Here is a 22,386-nt window from a genome sequence, read left to right as displayed (position 1 = left end):
GAGACTCACATAAGTGAGAGGGGGGACTCACACAGGTGAGTGGGAGACTCACACAGGTGAGGGGGAGACTCACAGGTGAGGGGGAGACTCACACAGGTGAGGGGGGGCTCACACAGGTGAGGGGGAGACTCACACAGGTGAGTGGGAGACTCACAGGTGAGTGGGAGACACACAGGTGAGGGAGGGCTCACACAGGTGAGGGGGAAACTCACACAGGTGAGTGGGAGACTCACACAGGTGAGGGGGAGACTCACACAGGTGAGGGGGAGACTCACAGGTGAGGGGGAGACTCACACAGGTAAGGGGGAGACTCACACAGGTGAGGGGGGGCTCACACAGGTGAGTGGGAGACTCACAGGTGAGGGGGGGCTCACACAGGTGAGTGGGAGACTCACACAGGTAAGGGGGAGACTCACAGGTGAGGGGGAGACTCACACAGGTGAGGGGGAGACTCACACAGGTGAGGGGGAGACTCACACAGGTGAGGGGGGCTCACACAGGTGAGTGGGAGACTCACACAGGTGAGGGGGGGCTCACACAGGTGAGTGGGAGACTCACACAGGTGAGTGGGAGACTCACACAGGTGAGGGGGAGACTCACAAGTGAGGGGGAGACTCACACAGGTAAGGGGGAGACTCACAGGTGAGGGGGAGACTCACACAGGTAAGGGGGGGCTCACACAGGTGAGGGGGAGACTCACACAGGTGAGGGGGAGACTCACACAGGTGAGGGGGGGCTCACACAGGTAAGGGGGGGACTCACAGGTGAGGGGGGCTCACACAGGTGAGGGGGAGACTCACACAGGTGAGGGGAGGCTCACACAGGTGAGGGGGAGACTCACACAGGTGAGGGGGGGCTCACACAGGTGAGGGGGAGACTCACACAGGTGAGGGGGGGACTCACACGGGTGAGGGGGAGACTCACACAGGTGAGGGGGAGACTCACACAGGTGAGGGGGGGCTCACACAGGTAAGGGGGAGACTCACAGGTGAGGGGGGGCTCACACAGGTGAGGGGGGGCTCACACAGGTGAGGGGGAGACTCACACAGGTGAGGGGGGGCTCACACAGGTAAGGGGGAGACTCACAGGTGAGGGGGGGCTCACACAGGTGAGGGGGGGCTCACACAGGTATGGAGGCTGCGGCCGTTGGTGGTGCCACGTCGTCTCTTATAGAGGGGTGTGTGACCTCATTGTTCTGCGGTGAAGGGGCGTGGATGAAGGAACGGCTGTGATTTTGTCTTCCAAGGCCGGATTAAATTTTAATGGGCGGCCAAGAGTTGTTAAAGTTTTGGGAGGACCCATAATGATAATCGGAATATGAATCCGATGGGATATAAAGCTCTTTTCACAGACTTCCTCTCTATTTAATGCCGTCCTCTCGACTAAGTTACCACCATCAATGCCCCAATGATGCCAAACGCATCCATTGTTACTCATCCCGCTTGTTTGAATTGCAGTTTTTTGTATTCAATTCCATACCCGAAGCTGCAAATCTAAATCGAGGTGAACTCACACCAGGGCTCTGAATTACCAATCGGCACCATGTGCTCTGTCGGAGTGCTCCAGTGTTGAAATTTCAAACATTATAACGCAGTTTCTGGGTGCACATTTGTTTGACGTTCCACTGAAAATCAGAGGCTCCGGGGACTGTGGCGCCTTAAAGCCCCCCACTGAGTCAATGCGGCCCCCCAGTTTCTTCAGTGTCGATCACCACCACGCGGAGCTGCTGACTTCCCTCTCGACTGCGTTCCACTTCGGATGAGTTGGGGGGGGGCACGGCCGTACTCGTTATGTAACGGTGGGGGGTGGGGGGCTGCCGCATGTGCTGCACACGCACAGATTTTGGCATCGGGCGCAACAGACGTGGGGGGGACCAGGGGAAGAGAGAGAGAGGGCGTTTGCAGTAGATATCGGATGAAAGAAATATCATCGCCAGCCATGATCAAACCACTGCTGGATGAAAGGCTCCAACCCCCGAATGCGTCGCCATCTCTCAGGATCCTGTGATGTAAAACAAAAAATCCGCCGCTCCGTCTCCTCGACAGACGTGCTCCCACTAAACATTCTTTGGGTATCATACACGCACAGATTACGCACGTAAACGTCACTCTCGAGAGAATGCGGCGAAGCATTGTTACGCACGCTTTGACAAACGACAGAATGATCGTGCATTGTTCCATTGATTTCCACACCCCTCCACCCACCCCCAACAAAAAGCAATATAACTTAGAGATTCAACATTCTGTAACTGCGAATTTCATGGAACGTATGTCGGATTCGTTACCTCGTCTGTAAATCATGTTTTTGCGACATCCTGTACATTTTGTTTCTGTACAACGAGGGGAGAAAGGCGATCCAAGCAGCCGACCCCACGCAATATTGAGACGTTTGACTGAGAAGACGAATTGGTGAATACATTACAAAGTAACGATCCCTCACAGTAGCCTTTAAGATACCCTTGTGCTGTTAGATAACACCTAGTAACGTTGGCAAAGGCACACGCGGTGGTGGGTGGCCTGTAGTACCACCCTCGGCCGCCTTTGTCTCCCCAGTGGCGATGTTTTACACACCGCACCACCTACTCGTTTGAGGCTGAGTCGACCTAGGGGAGGCCCATAACCGGTTCAGATAATCGTCACTGGTTTTTCCGTGAGCGGGAATCGAACTCGGGTCGCCGGGTTCGTATCGGTAACCCCGATACTACAAAGACAAAGACCCCGTGTAACCTTAACAGACTGTAGGGACAAGTGCTGTTAGTGAGTAGCACCTATGAAGGCCGATACGGCACACGAGGGGGTGTGGGTGGTCAGCACCACGCCCGACCGCCTTTGTCTCCCCAGTGGTGATGTTTACACATCACACTAGGTACTCATTTTGAGTCTGAGTCGACCTAGGGGAGGCCTCAGGACCGGTTCAGACAACGGTCACTGGTGTTGGCTGTGAGCAGGAATCGAACTCGGGTTACCGGGTCCGTAGCGCTCCCCCACATTACACCCTCCTGGCCCAGTGATTATAGACTTATGGTGGTGGTGGTGGTGGTGAGAACAACCTCAACTCAATCCCCAGCTACCGGTTCTCACTGCGTGGGCCATTAGGCGATTAGACGAGCCCCATCCTGCATCCTGGATGAGACACTTCGTCTCGGAGCCAGCGTGATGAGGACATGGGAGGGAATCCGTGCCAAGGATTTGGATGCTCGTGCCCGACTCACCGACCTAGTACACGTGCCAACTTCCGGCCAACGTTGGCAAGTGGTTGTATCAACGTTGTCTCAATATTGACCCAACTTTCTCTGTTTGCTGGGGAGCTCCGAGAACAATGGCAGTGTGGAACACCTAAAAAATTCTCGTCGTCATCATTGTCCAGCAGCAGTCTTCTTATTATTCTGATTATTATTTCGTATGGCTGCTGATATAGATGCAGAGCAAACGACTACAATTTCACATTCGGGTGGTCAAGCCTGCAGGTAACAGCGTCAGGAACGGCGGAGTTTATCGCTGTGATGTCTCCTCCGTATTTGTGGATCGGGCATTGCAACAGCCAACCTACCCAGACGATGGGCTATATAGTATGCCACTGTAAAGTATTCTGCGCTCCTTTAATGGAGGAATAGAACATCTACAAGAACTCTGTGCTGAAGTCTGCTCGTCGTGACTCGAAAACCTCGACATTGGGCATTTAGCTTCTGAACAATAAAACATCGGACCTCTCTCAAACATCAACCGCCATGATGTCTGAACCATCATCCAGCATCTACACCCTCACCTCCTCCATCATTTTCATAATCATCCTCCATCAACCACCAACAAACAACACCATACACTCTCTCAACCATCATCCCGGATAGTCCGTCAATCGGCATCTGTGTTCGGGGCAGCAGGAATTGTTTGCACTTGGGTTGTTAAAACCGGGTTCTTTTGCAATACCGTTAACCAAATGAAAAAAAAAATCTTGTGAAAACCGGTTACCGATTTTCCACACATATACACGTCTAACTGAGAAACAGTGATAGCTGCCACAGTTGTGTAATAGCTTAGCACACTGGACATGCACTCGGAATCCGTTCAATCTCTTCCCCACACAGTGTGCCTCTAAAATCCTAGGAGTTTCAAGGGGCACAACCACAGGTTAAGTCAGTCGGGAAGTTGCGCCTGGTGGGGTAAAGTGTGGGTACTTCAATCTCTTTCAACACACACGCGTAGGCTTTCGCGACCGATATTATTCATAATAAAGGTGTTTTTGGTTATATCGCGTAAGTATAAACGTTATGACACGTTCATACTTTCGCGATCTAACCCAAAAAAATGTAACCCGCAAAAACAAAGTTTTTCACTATAATTCCTTTATATGCGTGGCGGCTCGAGTCCTCTCGTCCTCTGGCTTGAGATGGCTGCCACCTATGGGTCAGATGATTGTCTGCCACCATTAAGCAATTGGTAATTAAATATTTTTTTAAAAATTCCCTGGAAAAAAAAATTCACGAAAATTAATTGTCACGCACAACGAGTCTGTGTGCAAAATGTCAGCTCGATTGGATCACGGGAAGTGGGTTAAAAAACGACCGAAAGATTTGCACGGTCGTAAGCAAGCAAGCACGCAAGCAAGCAAGCAAGTGAACTTAATCTAAAGGATTTAAAAAACCTTTATTTATGACTCTTCCGACACGTCTGACCGGCGTGGAAAGAGTTGGCCAAATATCTCCTCGTGGAGATCCCCTCCACCAGAAGTGACGTGAACAAGCAAGTTGCAGGGCTTGCGCCTTTAGCTTATCAACCGAGTAAATGGTGTGCCTCGGAACCGGCTGCTTTTGGAAACCCCGGTAATCGATTTCGGAAAACGGTTACCGGTTTTCTCGGTTGTTGTTCGGACAACCCCCGAGTTTGTGCTAAGACACCGGGTGGTCGTAGCACTGTGTTCAACTCAGAAACGGAATGTGTATTTCTACTGGAGGAATCCGATGAGCTATGAAGCAATTTTTTTCACTGATGTCCAGTAGGCGCGGGTCAGAACGTTACAACAACAAACAATACAAAAACATGGCAGTAGTGCAAAGTATAGGAAAGGTAAACAAATACAATAGCTTAAAAATATATATACACTAAATGTTTTATTATCTTACCAGGTAAAGTCCAATGAGACACCTTTTTAAATCCTTTATATTAAGTTTGCTTGCTTGCTTGCGCGCTTACGACCGTGCACATCTTTCGGTCGTTTTTTTAACCCACTTCCCGTGATCCAATCGAGCTGACATTTTGCACACAGACTCGTTGTGCGTGACAATTTATTTTCGTGACATTTTTTTCCCATAACTTTACACTTTTTAGGAATTTTTATTTATTTAATCACCAATTGCTTAATGGTGGCAGGCAATCATCTGACCCATAGGTGGCAGCCATCTCAAGCCAGATGACGAGAGGACTCTAGCCGCCACGCATATAAAGGATTTATAGTGAAAAACTTTGTTTTTACGGGTTAAATTTTTTCAGAAGCGACCTGCCACAAATGATAACTCAACAAAGGGGCCTCATCACGTGGACATTTATAGCAGCAAAATTATCCAAATAATCTAAATGCGCGTTCCCATTTAGACCGAGACTCACTGTAAATAAAAATGTGACAATGAGTCGAGTTGGGGGTTACATTACAGCAGGGGTTAAAGTGGGTTTGGGGTAGAGGTTAGGGGTTGCGGTAAGGGTTGAGGTTGGGGTTAAGGGTCGAGGTGATAGTATAGAGGTAGGGGTTGCGGTAAGGGTTGAGGTTAGGATAAAAGTGGGGTAGGGTAAGGGGCCGTCCATAAATGACGTCACGCACCTGGGGGGGGTCAGACATTTGTGACGATGTGTGACGAGGGGGGGGGGGTGAGAAATGTGACGTCACATCAAAATGCGCAACTTTAAATAAATATAGAATTGTTATAACAACTCTAAATGTTATAACAACACTCCTACAACATCAGGGTGCAGCAGGACATTAAATACGCACTACGACGACAATAGTTTAAAGCGATTTGAAGCATGTTTTATTTTTAAAATGAAAATATGGACGGGGGGGGGGGCAGAGCTTTGTGACGTCATATTTTAGGGGGGGGGTCTGACTTTGTGACGCCGTGTGACGAGGGGGGCGGTCAAAAATCGTCAAAAATCGCGTGACGTCATTTATGGACGGCCCCTAAGGGTTCGAGGTAGTTGTCGGAGTGATGCTGGTGTTGGTTTGTTGTCCTTCCCCCGCAACCTCCGATTAGCACGTTTGGCTACGTACGGCGCGAAAGAAGTTGAATGCGTTGGGGGGTAGTTTTATGGGTAGGTGCAATCGTGTTCTGGTGTGATCGACGTCGTGTTGACGGTATTGTTGGTGCAGTAGGTCCAGACAGAGGATGTATCCTCCGTCAAGGCAGAGCTCACAGGGAGGGAGGCGCTCACTGCGTCAGAGTGGCCAGCGGGGGGCGTGAGAGGCCGGGCGTGAGAGAGATGATGGTTGGCCGGAACCGAAACACGGGCGGAACTATATTTCGGGACGTGGGTTTCCGGGCCCGGTCCACCGAAACAGCAGTGGCGGACTGCGGTGGGCTTGGCGAGACGAGGAGGCCCAGGTAGGGACAGCGAGGCGCTCAGTGAGTCACCCACTCAGTGAGTCACCCACTCAGCGAGTCACCCACTCAGCGAGTCACCCACTCAGCGAGTCACCCACTCAGCGAGTCACCCACTCAGCGAGTCACCCACTCAGCGAGTCACCCACTCAGCGAGTCACCCACTCAGCGAGTCACCCACTCAGCGAGTCACCCACTCAGCGAGTCACCCACTCAGCGAGTCACCCACTCAGCGAGTCACCCACTCAGCGAGTCACCCACTCAGCGAGTCACCCACTCAGCGAGTCACCCACTCAGCGAGTCACCCACTCAGCGAGTCACCCACTCAGCGAGTCACCCACTCAGCGAGTCACCCACTCAGCGAGTCACCCACTCAGCGAGTCACCCACTCAGCGAGTCACCCACTCAGCGAGTCACCCACTCAGCGAGTCACCCACTCAGCGAGTCACCCACTCAGCGAGTCACCCACTCAGCGAGTCACCCACTCAGCGAGTCACCCACTCAGCGAGTCACCCACTCAGCGAGTCACCCACTCAGCGAGTCACCCACTCAGCGAGTCACCCACTCAGCGAGTCACCCACTCAGCGAGTCACCCACTCAGCGAGTCACCCACTCAGCGAGTCACCCACTCAGCGAGTCACCCACTCAGCGAGTCACCCACTCAGCGAGTCACCCACTCAGCGAGTCACCCACTCAGCGAGTCACCCACTCAGCGAGTCACCCACTCAGCGAGTCACCCACTCAGCGAGTCACCCACTCAGCGAGTCACCCACTCAGCGAGTCACCCACTCAGCGAGTCACCCACTCAGCGAGTCACCCACTCAGCGAGTCACCCACTCAGCGAGTCACCCACTCAGCGAGTCACCCACTCAGCGAGTCACCCACTCAGCGAGTCACCCACTCAGCGAGTCACCCACTCAGCGAGTCACCCACTCAGCGAGTCACCCACTCAGCGAGTCACCCACTCAGCGAGTCACCCACTCAGCGAGTCACCCACTCAGCGAGTCACCCACTCAGCGAGTCACCCACTCAGCGAGTCACCCACTCAGCGAGTCACCCACTCAGCGAGTCACCCACTCAGCGAGTCACCCACTCAGCGAGTCACCCACTCAGCGAGTCACCCACTCAGCGAGTCACCCACTCAGCGAGTCACCCACTCAGCGAGTCACCCACTCAGCGAGTCACCCACTCAGCGAGTCACCCACTCAGCGAGTCACCCACTCAGCGAGTCACCCACTCAGCGAGTCACCCACTCAGCGAGTCACCCACTCAGCGAGTCACCCACTCAGTCACTCACCCACTCAGTCACTCACCCACTCAGTCACTCACCCACTCAGTCACTCACCCACTCAGTCACTCACCCACTCAGTCACTCACCCACTCAGTCACTCACCCACTCAGTCACTCACCCACTCAGTCACTCACCCACTCAGTCACTCACCCACTCAGTCACTCACCCACTCAGTCACTCACCCACTCAGTCACTCACCCACTCAGTCACTCACCCACTCAGTCACTCACCCACTCAGTCACTCACCCACTCAGTCACTCACCCACTCAGTCACTCACCCACTCAGTCACTCACCCACTCAGTCACTCACCCACTCAGTCACTCACCCACTCAGTCACTCACCCACTCAGTCACTCACCCACTCAGTCACTCACCCACTCAGTCACTCACCCACTCAGTCACTCACCCACTCAGTCACTCACCCACTCAGTCACTCACCCACTCAGTCACTCACCCACTCAGTCACTCACCCACTCAGTCACTCACCCACTCAGTCACTCACCCACTCAGTCACTCACCCACTCAGTCACTCACCCACTCAGTCACTCACCCACTCAGTCACTCACCCACTCAGTCACTCACCCACTCAGTCACTCACCCACTCAGTCACTCACCCACTCAGTCACTCACCCACTCAGTCACTCACCCATACAGACACCAACTCAGTCACTCACCCACTCAGTCATCCACTCAGTCACTCACCCACTCAGTCACTCACCCACTCAGTCACTCACCCATACAGACACCAACTCAGTCACTCACCCACTCAGTCACTCACCCACTCAGTCACTCACCCACTCAGTCACTCACCCACTCAGTCACTCACCCACTCAGTCACTCACCCACTCAGTCACTCACCCACTCAGTCACTCACCCACTCAGTCACTCACCCACTCAGTCATCCACTCAGTCACTCACCCACTCAGTCACTCACCCATACAGACACCAACTCAGTCACTCACCCACTCAGTCATCCACTCAGTCACTCACCCACTCAGTCACTCACCCACTCAGTCACTCACCCACGCAGTCATCCACTCAGTCACCCACTCAGTCACCCACTCAGTCACTCACCCACCCACACAAACAACCACTCAGCCACTCACCCACACAGTCATCCACTCAGTCACCTACTCAGTCACTCATTCAGTCACCTACTCAGTGAGTCACCCACTCAGTGAGTCACCCACTCAGTCAGTCACCCACTCAGTGAGTCACCCACACAGTCACGCACCCAATCAGTCACGCACCCACACAGTCATCCACTCACTCACCCACTCAGTCACTCGCCAACTCAGTCACTCGCCAACTCAGTCACTCGCCCACTCACTCACCCACTCAGTCACTCGCCAACTCAGTCACTCGCCCACTCACTCACCCACTCAGTCACTCGCCAACTCAGTCACTCGCCCACTCAGTCACCAACTCAGTCACTCACCCACTCAGCCACTTGCCCACACAGTCACCAACTCAGTCACTCGCCCACTCAGTCACCAATTCAGTCACTCACCTACTCAGTCACTTGCCAACTCAGTCACTCGCCAACTCAGTCACTCGCCCACTCAGTCGCCAACTCAGTCACTCACCCACTCAGTCACCAACTCAGTCACTCGCCCACTCAGTCACCAACTCAGTCACTCACCAACTCAGTCACTTGCCAATTCAGTCAGTCGCCAACTCAGTCACTCGCCCACTCACTCACCCACTCAGTCACTCGCCAACTCAGTCACTTGCCAACTTAGTCACTCGCCCACTCAGTCACCAACTCAGTCACTCACCCACTCAGTCACTGGCCAACTCAGTCACTCGCCCGCACGGCTCACTCGGTCTCTCACGCACCGCGTCCCCCTTCCGCCAGGGTCCCAATGGCCATGGCGGAGGACAACCCGAGGAACTTTCGCTCGCACTACTACAAGAAGGTGGGCTTCCACGGCGTGGACGAGAAGCGCAGCCTGGAGATCCTCCTCAAGGACGAGCCGCTCGGTAAGGGCACCATTTATTGTGAAAATACCGTCACAGTTCCTATGATTGCTTTTCCATTGCTTTCATGGCTTTTTTTTGGTGATTTCGAAAAGTGTATTGGTTTAGCCATGTTTGTTTGTTGTAGTACAGAGTTAGACTGATGGCCTTAATCTAAGTTGTCTTGTGGTTGTTGTTGTTGTTGTTTGACTTGCATCCCACTGGGATTTTTGCACACAGCGTTGGTGTACGGTGTTTTTTCTGCAATATTTTGCTGTCTTTTCTTGGATTGTCTGTTTGCACTTAGTCACATATTCACTTTAAGATGTTTTCTTGTTCATGTTTTTTGTTTGTTGCGGTTGCACCCGATTCAAGAGCCGAATGGCTCACAGGGCTATACCTAATAAATGAACTTGAACTTGAACCGTCCTCCCCCTCCTCCTCCTCACCCCGGGTCTCTCCCCAGCGCATCAAGGAGATGCGACCCAGCCAGTCTGAGACAGGGTCACTGGGTCACGGCGATCCAGCCTGGTTTTAGGGCGCCAACGTTGCGAAATGTTAACTACCTCGCCTGGTATGCAGGAGGTCATGGGTTCGATCCCGACTCCAACGCCTGCTGTATATTGGGAGTTTGCGTGTCTCTCTCTCTCTCCCCGTGGTCGCGTGGATTTTTCTCCGGGTCCTACAGTTTTCCCCTCCGCATTTATCAACGGATATTTGGCTGCTCTAAATTTCCACGTGATAAGCCACTTCGCCGAGCTGTCATTTGTGGCCAAGTCACTTCTGAAAAAGAGCTACGTAGCTCAGTGGGTCTTACCCGGTAAAATAAAAAATGTTTTTATATAGAGTCAGATTGGGTACACTGGGTTATGATCAGCTAATTGGTGATCCAGCCAGGGTATTCGTATCCATTAGTCATCTTTGCAATAACAGGGCATTGGTTCATAAAAACTCTGCCCTGGTCGATCTTGAGCTTTCTTCTTCACGTCGCAGTATGTCGCCCCATTATTCTTTCAAGTCGTCAAGCAGCATCAGTCAATACAAATGATGCCCAATGAAGAAGGCCCATTGCTCGAAACGTCACCTATTATATTTTTACAAAAATAGATTTTAAGGGCTACAGTGTCATTGATTCATGTAGAGTTTCTGTGAGTTGTGCTTGTGCACCACTGCTAATGCAACATCACCAAATAATTAGCATCAGGTGAGGTCACTCGATCTAAATGACCTAGTTGATTGAAGTTTCAAGTTCAGGTAAATTTTGGTGAACCAGATGCGAACGCAAGAGACGAGGATGGTCTCATTTTCAAGAGTGACATCGCTCACCAAAACTACGAGAGCAAAACAAATTAAAAGTGCAAAGAAAACACAACCTAATCGCTGCGGAAGAACTCAAAATTTGCAAATGTAATTTTCCCCCGCAGAACAAATCTGCGTTGTTAAATTACGTACAGATTTCGCCACAGCAAAATTACAAAACTAAGCTGCAGACACATTAAACGGGACCATTGTGCTAGCATGTAAACAAACAAGGATATATGTCAAATGCAATGATGGGGGTCAGTAGGTGCACCTCCTGGCCTTGACATTCCCCAGTGACACTGGTAAAACTATCAACCGCATCAGGACATCAACAGGCCCGATGCACATATCTCCTCCATGAATGGAAAGTTAAAGACAAGCTACAGGAGTCCGACTGTGGCTATGCAACACAAACCTATCGACTATATAGTACACCACTGTAGTCTGTGCTCCTTCAATGGACAAAGAATAGCAAAACTACACAAACTCTCCTGAAGCCCTCTCATCGTGGCGAGCAGATCTCAACATTGGTATTCAGCTCTTGAACGTAATTGCTGCCATACGCAGGATTCGATTGATGGGTGCTGATGGGGCGTGAGTCGGATGGCGGTCATTGGGTTGTGGACGGTTGCTGGGCGCGTCGTGTCGCGTGTCTGCGTGTGTAGATCTGGAGAAGCTGTGCACCTTCAGCCAGCGCTTCCCCATCCCCACCATCTACCGCATCCTCATCTGGAAGGTGCTGCTTGGTATGAGCGCCCCTGATATCTCGGCCGGGGGGGGCGGGGGGTTCTCTTTGCGGGGACTGAATGGGGCCTTGTGTGTCTGTGTGTGTGTGGATATGTGGGGAGCGGTAGTGTAACGGTTAGCGCGCTGCGCTATGAACCCGGCGATACGGGTTCGATTCCCGCTCACGTCCAACACCAGTGACGGTTATTTGAACCAATCCTGGGCCTCCCTATGTCGACTAACTCTCAAACGAGTACCTGGTGCGATGTGTAAACATCGCCACTCGAGAGAAAAAGGTGATCAGGCATGGTGCTAGCCACCCACCCTCTCGTGTACCGTGCCGGCCTGCGTAGGTGCCACTCGCTAACGGGACTTGCCCCAACAGCCTTTTAACAGCTATACGGTGTGGGGGATCTTTGTCTTTGGTAAAGTGCGCGCGCCCATGTGCTCCCACAGGCGTCCTCCCGCCGCACCAGGCGGCCCACGAGGCCGTGTCCCAGCAGCGTGCGGAGCAGCACCAGGACGTGCTGCACGCGCTGCGCACCATGCGCCTCACAGGGGACGGCGCGCCCGACACACACACCATGCTGCGCATGCTGCAGCTGGAGAACGGCTGCCTCCCTCGCCGCTGTGACCAGCCACCGGTACGCGGCATAACTGGGGTTCGGGGCAGGGACCAAGCCGAGGCAGGCAAGGGCTCTCGTAAACTTTTGGCAGCGCTCGTGGGTGGCTAGGAGTGCGGCCGCCGCGGTGTAATTGTTTAGCGCACTGGACTTGCAATCCAGAGGTGGCCCGTTCGATTCCATCTCCCGGTGCAGCAGTTTAAACACTGTTGCGTCTGTCCACCAAGCGGTATAAATGGGTACACCGCGGTTAGTCAATTTGCAGGAGTTGTGTGGTAGGGTAAAGTGTGGATACTCCCACCTCTACCAAGACGTCTGGCCCGCGTGGAACAGTATACAAAACATACTCTCTAGGGGGCTTCCCTGAGCTGACTGTAGTGAAAGCCATTTTGCCAGCGGTGGTGTGAATACTTGCAGGGCTGCACGTTTTCCATATGGGTGGCTAAGAAAACAGTGTGCTTGTGTAGAACACGTCGCTCAAAGGGATGATGGCCGGTGGTCCAAACTAATGGTGAAGTGGCAGCCAAAGAAGGGGGATACACCCTCACCCAAGGGGACGGAGCGACACAATTGGCTCCTGTGGGGGGGGCCCTAGGTGCAGGATCATGAGACGTGGTGACGGCTTGGGGGAGGCCTTCATCCAGCAGTAGAGTGATCATGGCTGATAATGGCGATGATGATGATGATGGATGGTGAGGATGCAACGGTGGTCCAGTCGTCGTCGGTGTACTACACTTTGAACCCAACCACCTTCCCAGTCAAGGCTGACATCAGTCACGATTTTGGTTAAAGAAACCCCGTGACCAACACAGTGTGGGAAGGCCTTGATCTAGCAGTGGAATGACTAAGTGAATACGTCAATATTATTGTTGGTGGTGTTCTCTAGCGGACGCTCTGCACGGTCTCTTTCAGGAGGAAGAGGAAGGGGACTTTATTGCCGTGGTGTCGAGCATGTCTGAAATCGCGGAGAATGAAGTGGACGCTTACTGGCTGGCGAAGTGTTTCTTCACTCAATTTAACAACAAATACGTAGACTCGCTGCCGCATCTGGTGAGCCACTGCATTTGCGCACAGCAGCAGAACTCGTGTTGGAATCCCCAATGTTATTTTTCTTTTCCGGGTTGTACTGAAAGTACGACGTTTCGCTCCGCCTGCTTCTTCAGCTGCACGTACCCGGAAACTTCTTCAGTTCAGGTTCCCGAAAGAAGCTTCCCCCCCCCCCAGCACGTGGAGCGAAACGTCGGACATCGTACCGAACAAGACGCGGTACGACCCGAAAATATCTACGGCACAACCGCAGGAGTCTGCAGTCGTGTTTGGACTGCCAGCCTTGTTGAGCCTGCGTATCAATTCCCTGCATTATTCAAGATAAGGGGCCGTCCATAAATGACGTCACGCACCTGGGGGGGGGGGAGGTGTCAGATATTTGTGACGATGTGTGACGAGGGGGGGGGGGTTGAGAAATGTGACGTCACATCAAAATGCGCAACTTTAAATAAATATAGACAACACGTTCTACTTAATTAAATAGACTTTTTAATAAATGTTTTCTCCTACAACATATCAGAGTGCAGATCCACATTAAATACGCACTACAATGACAATAGTTTAAAGCGATTTGAAGCATGTTTTATTTGGGGGGGGGGCAGAGCTTTGTGACGTCATATTTGAGGGGGGGGTCTGAATTTTTGTGACGCCGTGTGACGATGGGGGAGGGGGGGTCAAAAATCGTCCAAAATCGTCCAAAATCGCGTGACGTCATTTATGGACAACCCCTAACAAGCGGCAGCGTTTCCTCTCCCTGGCTCCGTGGTGAGCGTGCATGCGTGCATGGTGGATATGCCACCTTCTGGTACCCATTGGTGCTGCTCTCACTGCCCCTGGGATTATGTCAGCATCGCGTCTGGGCCACCCGGGGACCCGTTGAGCCCCAGTCGCTTCGTGTCGCCGTGTGCTTGGCCTCGTTGGCCCTGGGGCCGTGCTGCGATGTTGCTTGCCCTTCCCCCTCCACCTCTTCCCATTTCACCTCTTCCTTCATGTTCATCACTTGTGTTAAGCGCCGTCAAGTGCGATTGCATTTCAAGTGCGATTGCATTTCGGCACCATGTAAAATAATAATTACATTTGGTATCCGAGGCATTCTTACGGCGAGAGGCTATCACCAACGTGCTATGTTTCACTCATGGGTATAGTCTGCCAGAAGGGCGCAATGTTCCTATGTGGTTTTGTTACCCCACGAGGTAATTGGGTAATTTGTAGGAAAAATGTTAAATTTGGACTGGCACGCTGGCACACATGGCCCGCTCGATTTCGAATAACGTCACGGTGTCTGCAACGCAGAGCAGACACCGTGACGCTATTGTGCTTGCAAAGCAGACATCGTGTATCCTACATTTAACACACCCGCAGCATTAGCCAGGGTGCTCGCCGTCTGCAACGAGCGGCAAACACGCGACCGCACGGCCCCGTCACCGCCGAACTGTAATTGTTATTGCCGCCACCGCCGCTGGTTGTAGTGACACACGTGCATGTTTGCTCGCAGCCCAAGAGCCTGGAGCATTACCTGGGCGTGGAGGACGGACGCTTGCTGCAGCACCTGCGTGGCACCGGGGCGCTGCCGAGGCTGCCGTGTTCCCGATGGTTCTCCCGCTGCTTTGCCGGGACCCTTCCCAACAAGAGTCTGGAGAGGTAGCGTGACTTGCGACAAACAGCTGACCTATCGGGACTTTTATTTCGGTCTAAACCCCCGTGTGTATCTGCGCATGCCTGAGAGAACGGTGGTCGTTTGCGCAAAATAACTTGAGTGATATTTCAACTTTGTTTGCAATGTAAATCAGTGTGAACTACTGAGAAATTACACGGTTTAAACCATTGGGATTTGACAGCACGATGAAGATGATGGGGGGGGGGGGGGGGTGTTGACATTTGTGTATTGTCGGAAGCTGCACTAAAGGCCACCAGATGTGGCGAGTAGCCCCGTGGGCCTTGCAATGAAGAACACTTATATACAAGATATACGACATCAATACAGATACTAAAGCCTTTGTGGTATTGCTTACAAAAACAACGCGTTATGCTCGGCGGTTTTCTCCACTTTTGAAAACCGATCCCATTTTGAACTCTCTCTCTCCTGTACTCCAACAGGGTGTGGGACAAGATCATGAGTGGCTCCTGCAAGATTTTAGTTTTCGTCGCCATGGGAATCCTCCTCACGTTCAAGATGACTCTCATGACGATGAACAAGGCCGACAGCATTGTGCAGTTTTTGGAAAAGGTAAAATCATTGGAACAACCGCGCGATTGGAACAACTGCGCTTTGACGTCGAGATGTATTTTGGTCGCGAGTGAAGGTCAGGTGTATGCGTTGTGCACGGAGAGAGCGTTAAATAGATGTTTTTATTTTGCTTCTCAGATTCCGCAGGAGAACACGGACGCAATCGTGACCAAGGCCATTGAGCTTTGGCAGAAGCACACGGGAGCTCCCGTCCACACGTAGCCCTGTAGAACACTTGGGACTACCCCCGCACTCCTGTAGCAATGCCGGACTGGTGTTGTTTAGCTGGTGGTGAAACCGAACAATGGACTTCAACCGTCATATTAAAATTGGATAAATTCCAGCTGAGAATTAAAGTAAACAACATCGGTTTGACTATCATGTGAAAAACATAGTGGTAGAGTGATTGGGAAAGTTCTCAGCTCTACCGTGTGGACCGGAGGACACTTGAAGGAATTTCAAAACATCCACTTCTTCAGGCCGTTCTTGAAAATGAAAGGTTGCACTTCACTGCGAGAGATCCAATGAATACTTTGCCTTGTGAATTAACACTGAGAGCACGATCGTTATAAAAAAAATTGTTCAAAAAAAATTGGCATCTTATAGAGAAGCTGTAGCTGGTAATTAATTTAGAGGTCATGGAACTCCATGCCGTCTAATTAACTTTTCTGGTCGTGCAGCAACAGCAGTAAAAAGTTACAGTGGTAGAGGAGGACATGAGAATGACACATTTCCTGGTCAACACAAAGGTGAAGAAGGGGCATCATCAGTTGTCGTCGCAGCCAGAGCTAATGCATTCATGGTTTCATGAATGGGACATCGGTGACCAGTGGGTGTCACTATTGTGCAGACAAGATGCTCGAATAAGTCTATTTGGAACTAATAATGCATTAATCTTCTATGTGGGAAGTAAATAAGAATCCAGGTCAGGTCCTTCAAGCGTTTCGCTTGAGAAAACAATGGGCCACAATTCGGAGGGAAACAAAACTACATGTAGTTTCACGGCTTGAGGATTTATTATTTCCCGTTTGAGGGAGGCGAGGAGGACGTTTTTGAGCGGACGCAGAATGGGATAATTACAGACGCCGGGACTCGCCCATGGGTGCCAACCTGGAAAGCAGTGGCGCCGTCACGGCCAAATCGCAGACACCTCCTGCCAGAATGATGCTCCGTCGCGTTTGAGCTGAGCGAGGGGGGGGTCTGTACTTAATGGGTTTGTTTTCAGAGAAGCCAAAATTGTGCCTCGGGTTGTTGAAACTTGTCTTCAGGTCGAGATGAATTTCGAGGCTGCCCCTTAATGCGCCCTTCCAGACACCGTCATCCGCTCAGAATCCGCTGGGGGATCAACGCAAGCCGCCAACTGCACCGCCAGACACTGCCGCAAGCCCCATCCTGCAAGCCTAGACAGATGCCAGAGCTGGCTCATCAGCACGTCATTTACAGATACCGCGATTAAGAATCCGTTCTTGCGTAACGCTAGCCCTTTTTTTACTCACGAAGGGAGAATAAACCCCGTTGGTTTGAACCGATCCGATGAAACCGTTTGCGTAAAAACCAGATTAACAGTTTCTCAAAACGATGAGTTTTCGTTGTTTGCCTACGATGTCCGACGTCTGCAACAATTCGGTCAAAGCAGGCCGAGTTTTAAACGGCGTTTACATAGTCGTGTAAAAACAAGGGGGGGGGGGGGGGACGGCAATTAAAGTTACCAGTGGACACTTGCGTGCGCCACCTGGAACCCGCGCAGGCAGAAGTGGGGTTGTCCTTGCGAGTCCGTGAACCAAGGCCAGAAATGTCACTTGTCGGTGCCACCAAGGGGGTGGGCATTTCTTGAGGTTTCCACATTATTTGTGTGGCCAATAACGGTGGATTCCGCGATTCATCGCTGAGGCTACCCAGTAAGGCACTGGTCACAGTATCAATAAATGGGTACGACTAAAAAAATGTGCTTTGCTGCCTGAGGTGGGTATCGATTTCAGCTCTGGCAAATTAGACTTTGGGTTATTACCTCGGGTGCCTCCGGCTCCCCCCACCCCCTCCCCCCACCCCGTACCCTCCCCCCACCTCCCTCTTCGTTTTGCAAAGCGCTTTAAAAGAATCGCGGCACACCATGAGGGCACGTATACTTTAATATCACATTTTATTTATAATTCACAAAGCTGCACGAGTTAACTTGTTTAGTTGCTGCTTCAATGCGTGTTGTTCTTGCAAGGCACTTCATGTCCTGTCTCCCTCCAGCACAGTGTGGTAGCACTTTGTTTAATAAACGCCGGATCTTTAAAAAGAAAAAGTGCTCTTGCATTTCACTAACCAATGTCGACCAAAAGGCACTGGTGCTTTCAGCGACGTACAACATGAGCTTATTGCATAAATAAAAAACAAATGGAATCGACTTACATTAAAGGAAGCAAAATAAACGACTCACATTCTGACAAACCAGTGGGGGGGGGGGGGGGGGGGCGGGGGGGGGGGTCACTGAAAATCCGGAGCCTGGCTGGAACACCCTGCACATGCGGCTGTGAAGTCACAATCGTCCCCAACAAGTGCCCTTAAAAAAACTGTTTAAAACACAGTGTTGACGTAAAATAAAAAATAAAAATCGCTAGAGTTTTCACATTTACAACCCAAAATTATTACGGTAGGATAAAAGATTTAAAATGAAGCGAACTGACGTGACGTGACGTGACGACACGCCGCAGGGTTGAGGGCGTCCTGGGGGCGACCCGGCATCGGGGGCCAATATTTGGGAATGGGATGGCCGGGAAATTTTTCAAGTGGCTTAAGAATATTGAGTTAAAATTACATCAATTTCCAAAGCAAATCGTTCTGCTTAATAAAAAAAAAATGAATAAAAATTTACGAGATTTGCTTTGAAAATCGATGCCATTTAAAGGGTATTTAAAAATATATATTGGGGCCCTACTGCTTACATCGGTAGGGTTGGCGCGTGTGAAGACGGTGTTCATAAGATGTGATGGACAGGGGTATGGGCTTAATTTATGGCCGAACAAGAGATGCCTGCATTCTGACAACCAGGCATTCTTTCCCACAGCAGATGCACATGAACGGGTGTAACTACAAGAGCCGTGACGACGGCACGCGGCTATTTATACCGCGCCTCCCATGCAGTGACATCTCGAGGTGTCCGTGCGGCAGGGGACCACCCAGTGGCAGCTCTCCCTGTGAGGCACAAGGTGAACGCAGTAGCGGCCAGAAAGTGGCCATCATTTTGCCAGCATCGGGGGGGGGGAGGGGGGGGGGCGGCGGGAGAAGTGATCGCCCTCCCGTCCACGTTGCTCAATTTCAACGTCGCTCCCGACAGGCAGTCCTGGCCAACAAGAGATTGTCCACGGAAGAGGGGAAAAACCTCGCGGATCCAACGTCGATCGGCACCGGTTGCCTCGGCGGGCGTGAAACCGGTGCCATCTGCCGCACGGGCAAGGCTGCGCCGGTAGACCCCCCCAGCTGCGGTTCAAGCGCCGCTTGTCTACGGAGGGGAGCCAAACGCACTCGACGCAAACGTTCCAGGCAGTCAAAATGGCAACGCAAACGGGACCCGCGGCCTTCAAGTCGGGCGGAGTTGAAGCGAAGAAGCGGGCAGTGAACACAACTGGTGAGCAAAGCACGACTCGCTCTCTCCGAAGATCGATGCTTGTAAGGTAATAATGCACATTGACCAAAAACGTCGGACGCGCACGCGTTGCGAGTGGCTACACGTTTACCCCCTTGTGCGGCGGCCTAGGCGAGGCATTCGAGCCCAAGAGATGCACAACTCTGGGGCCCCATCTACTCTTCTCTCTGTCAGCAGCAAGGGGGGGGGGGTGGAGGAGGCAGCCGTGGGTTCAGTTTCTACCACGGCTCAAAACGGGGGCCCGACCCCGAGTGTTCACGTGGGGGGGGGCTGCCACTCGCAATCGCGTCGCCGCCCTCCTCGGAGCCAAAGCAACAGCAGCAGCTGGCCGCAACTGTCGACTGGTAATACTGAGATTAAACGTGGAACAAGGTGGCCACAGGAAGCAATCTCATTCTCGCATAGTCCATTAATATTTCACAAGCGTAGTGGAGCATTTGTAAAAATGGAAGTTTCCGATGGGGGGGGGGGGGGGGGGGGGGGAAACAAGCCAGAGAAAAAAAAACAAAAATATACAAATATTATTCACATAGCATTAAGATTGGGCGAATGTTACCTTCATTGTTAAAACCGTAAGATTACCACATTTTACATCCGGCTTCAGAGTGGATTCAATCCCATAGGCTCACTTCATTAATTCACTGCATGGACAGCACTGGGACCCCTCGGGATGCCAACTCTGTCCTGGTTTTCCCAGGATCGACCCCTGTTTCGAAGAAGCGCGCGCCCCTGTTAAATCGGTTAGTCTTCCCGGGACATTAAAAGTTGTCCTTCCCCCGCACCTCCGATGAGCGCAGTTGGCTACGTGCGACGCAAAACAAGTTCAACATGCATCCGTACAAAAATCCCAGTTTCTGTCAGTTGCATAATGATACACTACTCAAGACAATGCATTCACATGTCATTCTCACACCCCCCCCCCCACACCTCCCCGCCTCTTCTGGTTTCGTGAGATATTCTTCTTCCCATATGTCGCGGATGTTTTGTACCCCAGGGGTGGCAATCCCTAGCTGGCCGTCGAGAGCTTAAGACGCCGCTCAGGCAGGAGAGGCAGCTGACGCTCCGAGCTGCAAACCCCGCGTTTAGCGCTCGGCATTCCGATCGCGACGTCAAACGGCGGCGCACTACGGGGGCGTGCCCGTGCACGTTACCCAACGCTCCTCGACAAAAGAATGATCAGAAACAATGTCACTATATAACTTAGCGTGGTCGCAGTACAACAAAGTAAATATCGGTGCTCGGTTAGAGCCCGTTTGTTTTTTGTTGAGCCGGTGGGCAGTCAGAACCCACCGTGTGTCACAAACACAAAAAAGAAAGTTTACAAGCGACATAACAATTCAGTCCCTTTCCTGTAATGATTAGCGCAGAGTGGACAAAGTGCAAATCAGGATATAATTAGCATCGGTCAAGTCTGGCAGGGGCAGGCCACGGGGAGCGCCGCTTGATCCACGGCCGCTTGTCCTCCAGGCCACCCTGCCTCTTGCTGCTCCAATCACTGCCGATCCCGAGTGATATGCTTGATTTTGTTTCCAAGGCATCCGAGCAATTAGCAATTAGTAGAGATCTCCGTGTTTGTAAAGAGCGATAGATGCTTTCGTTAGGATCGTCCGACAACGTCCATCCTCGCCTCCCCTCCGATCCGGCACGAGGCACAAGACGTAGCTCGATGATTATTTTTGTTTGTGACGGGCGACGAACACCGGGGTCCCCGAAGCAGCAGGACGTGGCCTGCGGGAGGATGTGCAGTGATGTGCAGTGTGCAGGCCGTCGTGCCGTCACGGTTTGTGAAACCTGCAGGGGAAGGGGTCGGGGGGTTGGTGGTGGGAGAGAGCAACATCCACATCTAATTAAAAAAAACTATTTTTTATTTTTCATCAGAACTGAAGTACACTACACAAGCTCCTCACTCTCTCCAGACTAGGAATCGGGGTGGGGGGGGGCTATACAATTAGCCACAGTCAATATTAAATAAACTTTAAACAAATGTCAAGCGCTGAACAGAATGAGTAACGGTGCGATCCGCTCGTGTCTATCGTGAACGCTGCTCTGGCTCTCACCCCGTGTATTCGAGGAAAGGCTGAAACGCCCATCGCTTATAATTGGACTCGTTTGTGCATTTTGTCGCTCCACCTCCGGCTATTGAAGGGGGGGTGGGGGGGGCTGCGAGGCTTCAGAAGGAGGACAGGGGGACTCAGCCCTCTCTAGCCCCCACCCCCACGGCCTGATGCTACAGGGCTGGCGAGGTGGATGCGGGAGGGTGCATGTCTCTCCTCACCTCGTCATGTGCCGGCTCATCTCGTGCACCTCCATCTCCATGCTCTTGAACTCGTTGAGCTCCTTGCGGATCGCCGCCTTGGAACGCACGCAGGCCATGCACGCACGCAGGCACGCACGGTGACGACACGTTCACATTAACAAAGGGGGCAACCACCACGACACACGGCATCCCGCAACGAGCGTCTGCACAGCGCGAAGCTGGCTGAGCGAGCATCGCCGGATAACATATCCCCCCCCCCAGCCCCCCCCAAGTCCCATCGGTGTGCTCGTAGAACCCCACGGCGCCCACATGTGGTACTCCCTCCCATGACGTGTGTCATCCCACCCGATGCCCCTCTATCACCCCCCCAGAGACGCTCCATTTCCTCTGTCACCATCCTGCTGTCCCCATGTCCCCCCTCTCACCCCACCCCCCACCGGCGTCCCGATATTCCCCTCGACCTGCGGTGGCAGGGGCCAGCGGAGCGGGCAGTTGGGGGCGGGGGGGGTCGGGGGTCGGGGTGGCGTTCGTACTTTGTCGGCGGCGGTGAGCCGCGTCCAAGGCTTGTCGGCGCGGCGGTCGTAGTCCTGCACGTCGGCCAGTTCCACGTAGTCGTTGAAGCGCAGGATTTTCCGCTCGCGTAGCTCCTTCACCGTGGGCCGCATGCTCAGCTGCACGGACACGGACGCACGCACGCGGGCGTGACCGTCACGCTCACCCACAGCGTTGAGACGCCG

General features: G+C 52.4%; 2 protein-coding genes across 6 annotated transcripts in view; one reads left to right on the top strand and one right to left on the bottom strand.

The window, feature by feature from the left end:
• Positions 1-6,205: 6,205 nt before the first annotated feature.
• On the top strand, positions 6,206-17,477 carry TBC1D7 (TBC1 domain family member 7). 3 transcript variants are annotated; one of them, XM_061568871.1, is made up of 8 exons: positions 6,206-6,610; positions 9,736-9,860; positions 11,804-11,884; positions 12,321-12,508; positions 13,400-13,537; positions 15,030-15,175; positions 15,632-15,761; positions 15,900-17,477. In XM_061568871.1, the coding sequence occupies exons 2-8, from the start codon at positions 9,743-9,745 to the stop codon at positions 15,981-15,983; spliced, it is 885 nt and encodes a 294-aa protein (XP_061424855.1). In that variant the 5' UTR covers positions 6,206-6,610; positions 9,736-9,742; the 3' UTR covers positions 15,984-17,477. The 3 variants fall into 3 exon arrangements, with proteins under 3 accessions (XP_061424855.1, XP_061424854.1, XP_061424857.1); XM_061568870.1 differs by having other exon boundaries at positions 6,207-6,589; XM_061568873.1 differs by having other exon boundaries at positions 6,604-6,626.
• A 407-nt stretch (positions 17,478-17,884) lies between these two features.
• Positions 17,885-22,386, bottom strand: part of LOC133352851 (phosphatase and actin regulator 4-B-like) — a 48,363-nt gene continuing 43,861 nt past the window's right edge. For all 3 annotated transcript variants that reach the window (XM_061568809.1, XM_061568808.1, XM_061568810.1), the window contains exons 14-16: positions 22,183-22,320; positions 21,668-21,744; positions 17,885-21,183 (exon numbers count right to left, since the gene is read on the bottom strand). In XM_061568809.1, the coding sequence (XP_061424793.1) occupies positions 21,168-21,183; positions 21,668-21,744; positions 22,183-22,320 (231 nt within the window). In that variant the 3' untranslated portion in view covers positions 17,885-21,167. The remainder of the gene's footprint in view (positions 21,184-21,667; positions 21,745-22,182; positions 22,321-22,386) is intronic.

The sequence above is a fragment of the Lethenteron reissneri genome, chromosome 42, assembly GCF_015708825.2.
Source record: "Lethenteron reissneri isolate LAM-NWPU_2019-01 chromosome 42, ASM1570882v1, whole genome shotgun sequence".
Classification (NCBI taxonomy): Eukaryota; Metazoa; Chordata; class Hyperoartia; order Petromyzontiformes; family Petromyzontidae; genus Lethenteron; species Lethenteron reissneri.
Note: the sequence above shows the minus strand (reverse complement) of the source record. Positions and strands in the feature narration are given on the sequence as shown.

Coding starts and splice junctions, on each gene's coding strand:
- TBC1D7 (XM_061568870.1), top strand. CDS start 6,276: ATGCGTTGGGGGGTAGTTTTATGGGTAGGTGCAATCGTGTTCTGGTGT. Junction 11,885..12,320: donor CATCTGGAAGGTGCTGCTTG/GTATGAGCGCCC, acceptor GTGCTCCCACAG/GCGTCCTCCCGCCGCACCAG. Junction 13,538..15,029: donor TAGACTCGCTGCCGCATCTG/GTGAGCCACTGC, acceptor GTTTGCTCGCAG/CCCAAGAGCCTGGAGCATTA.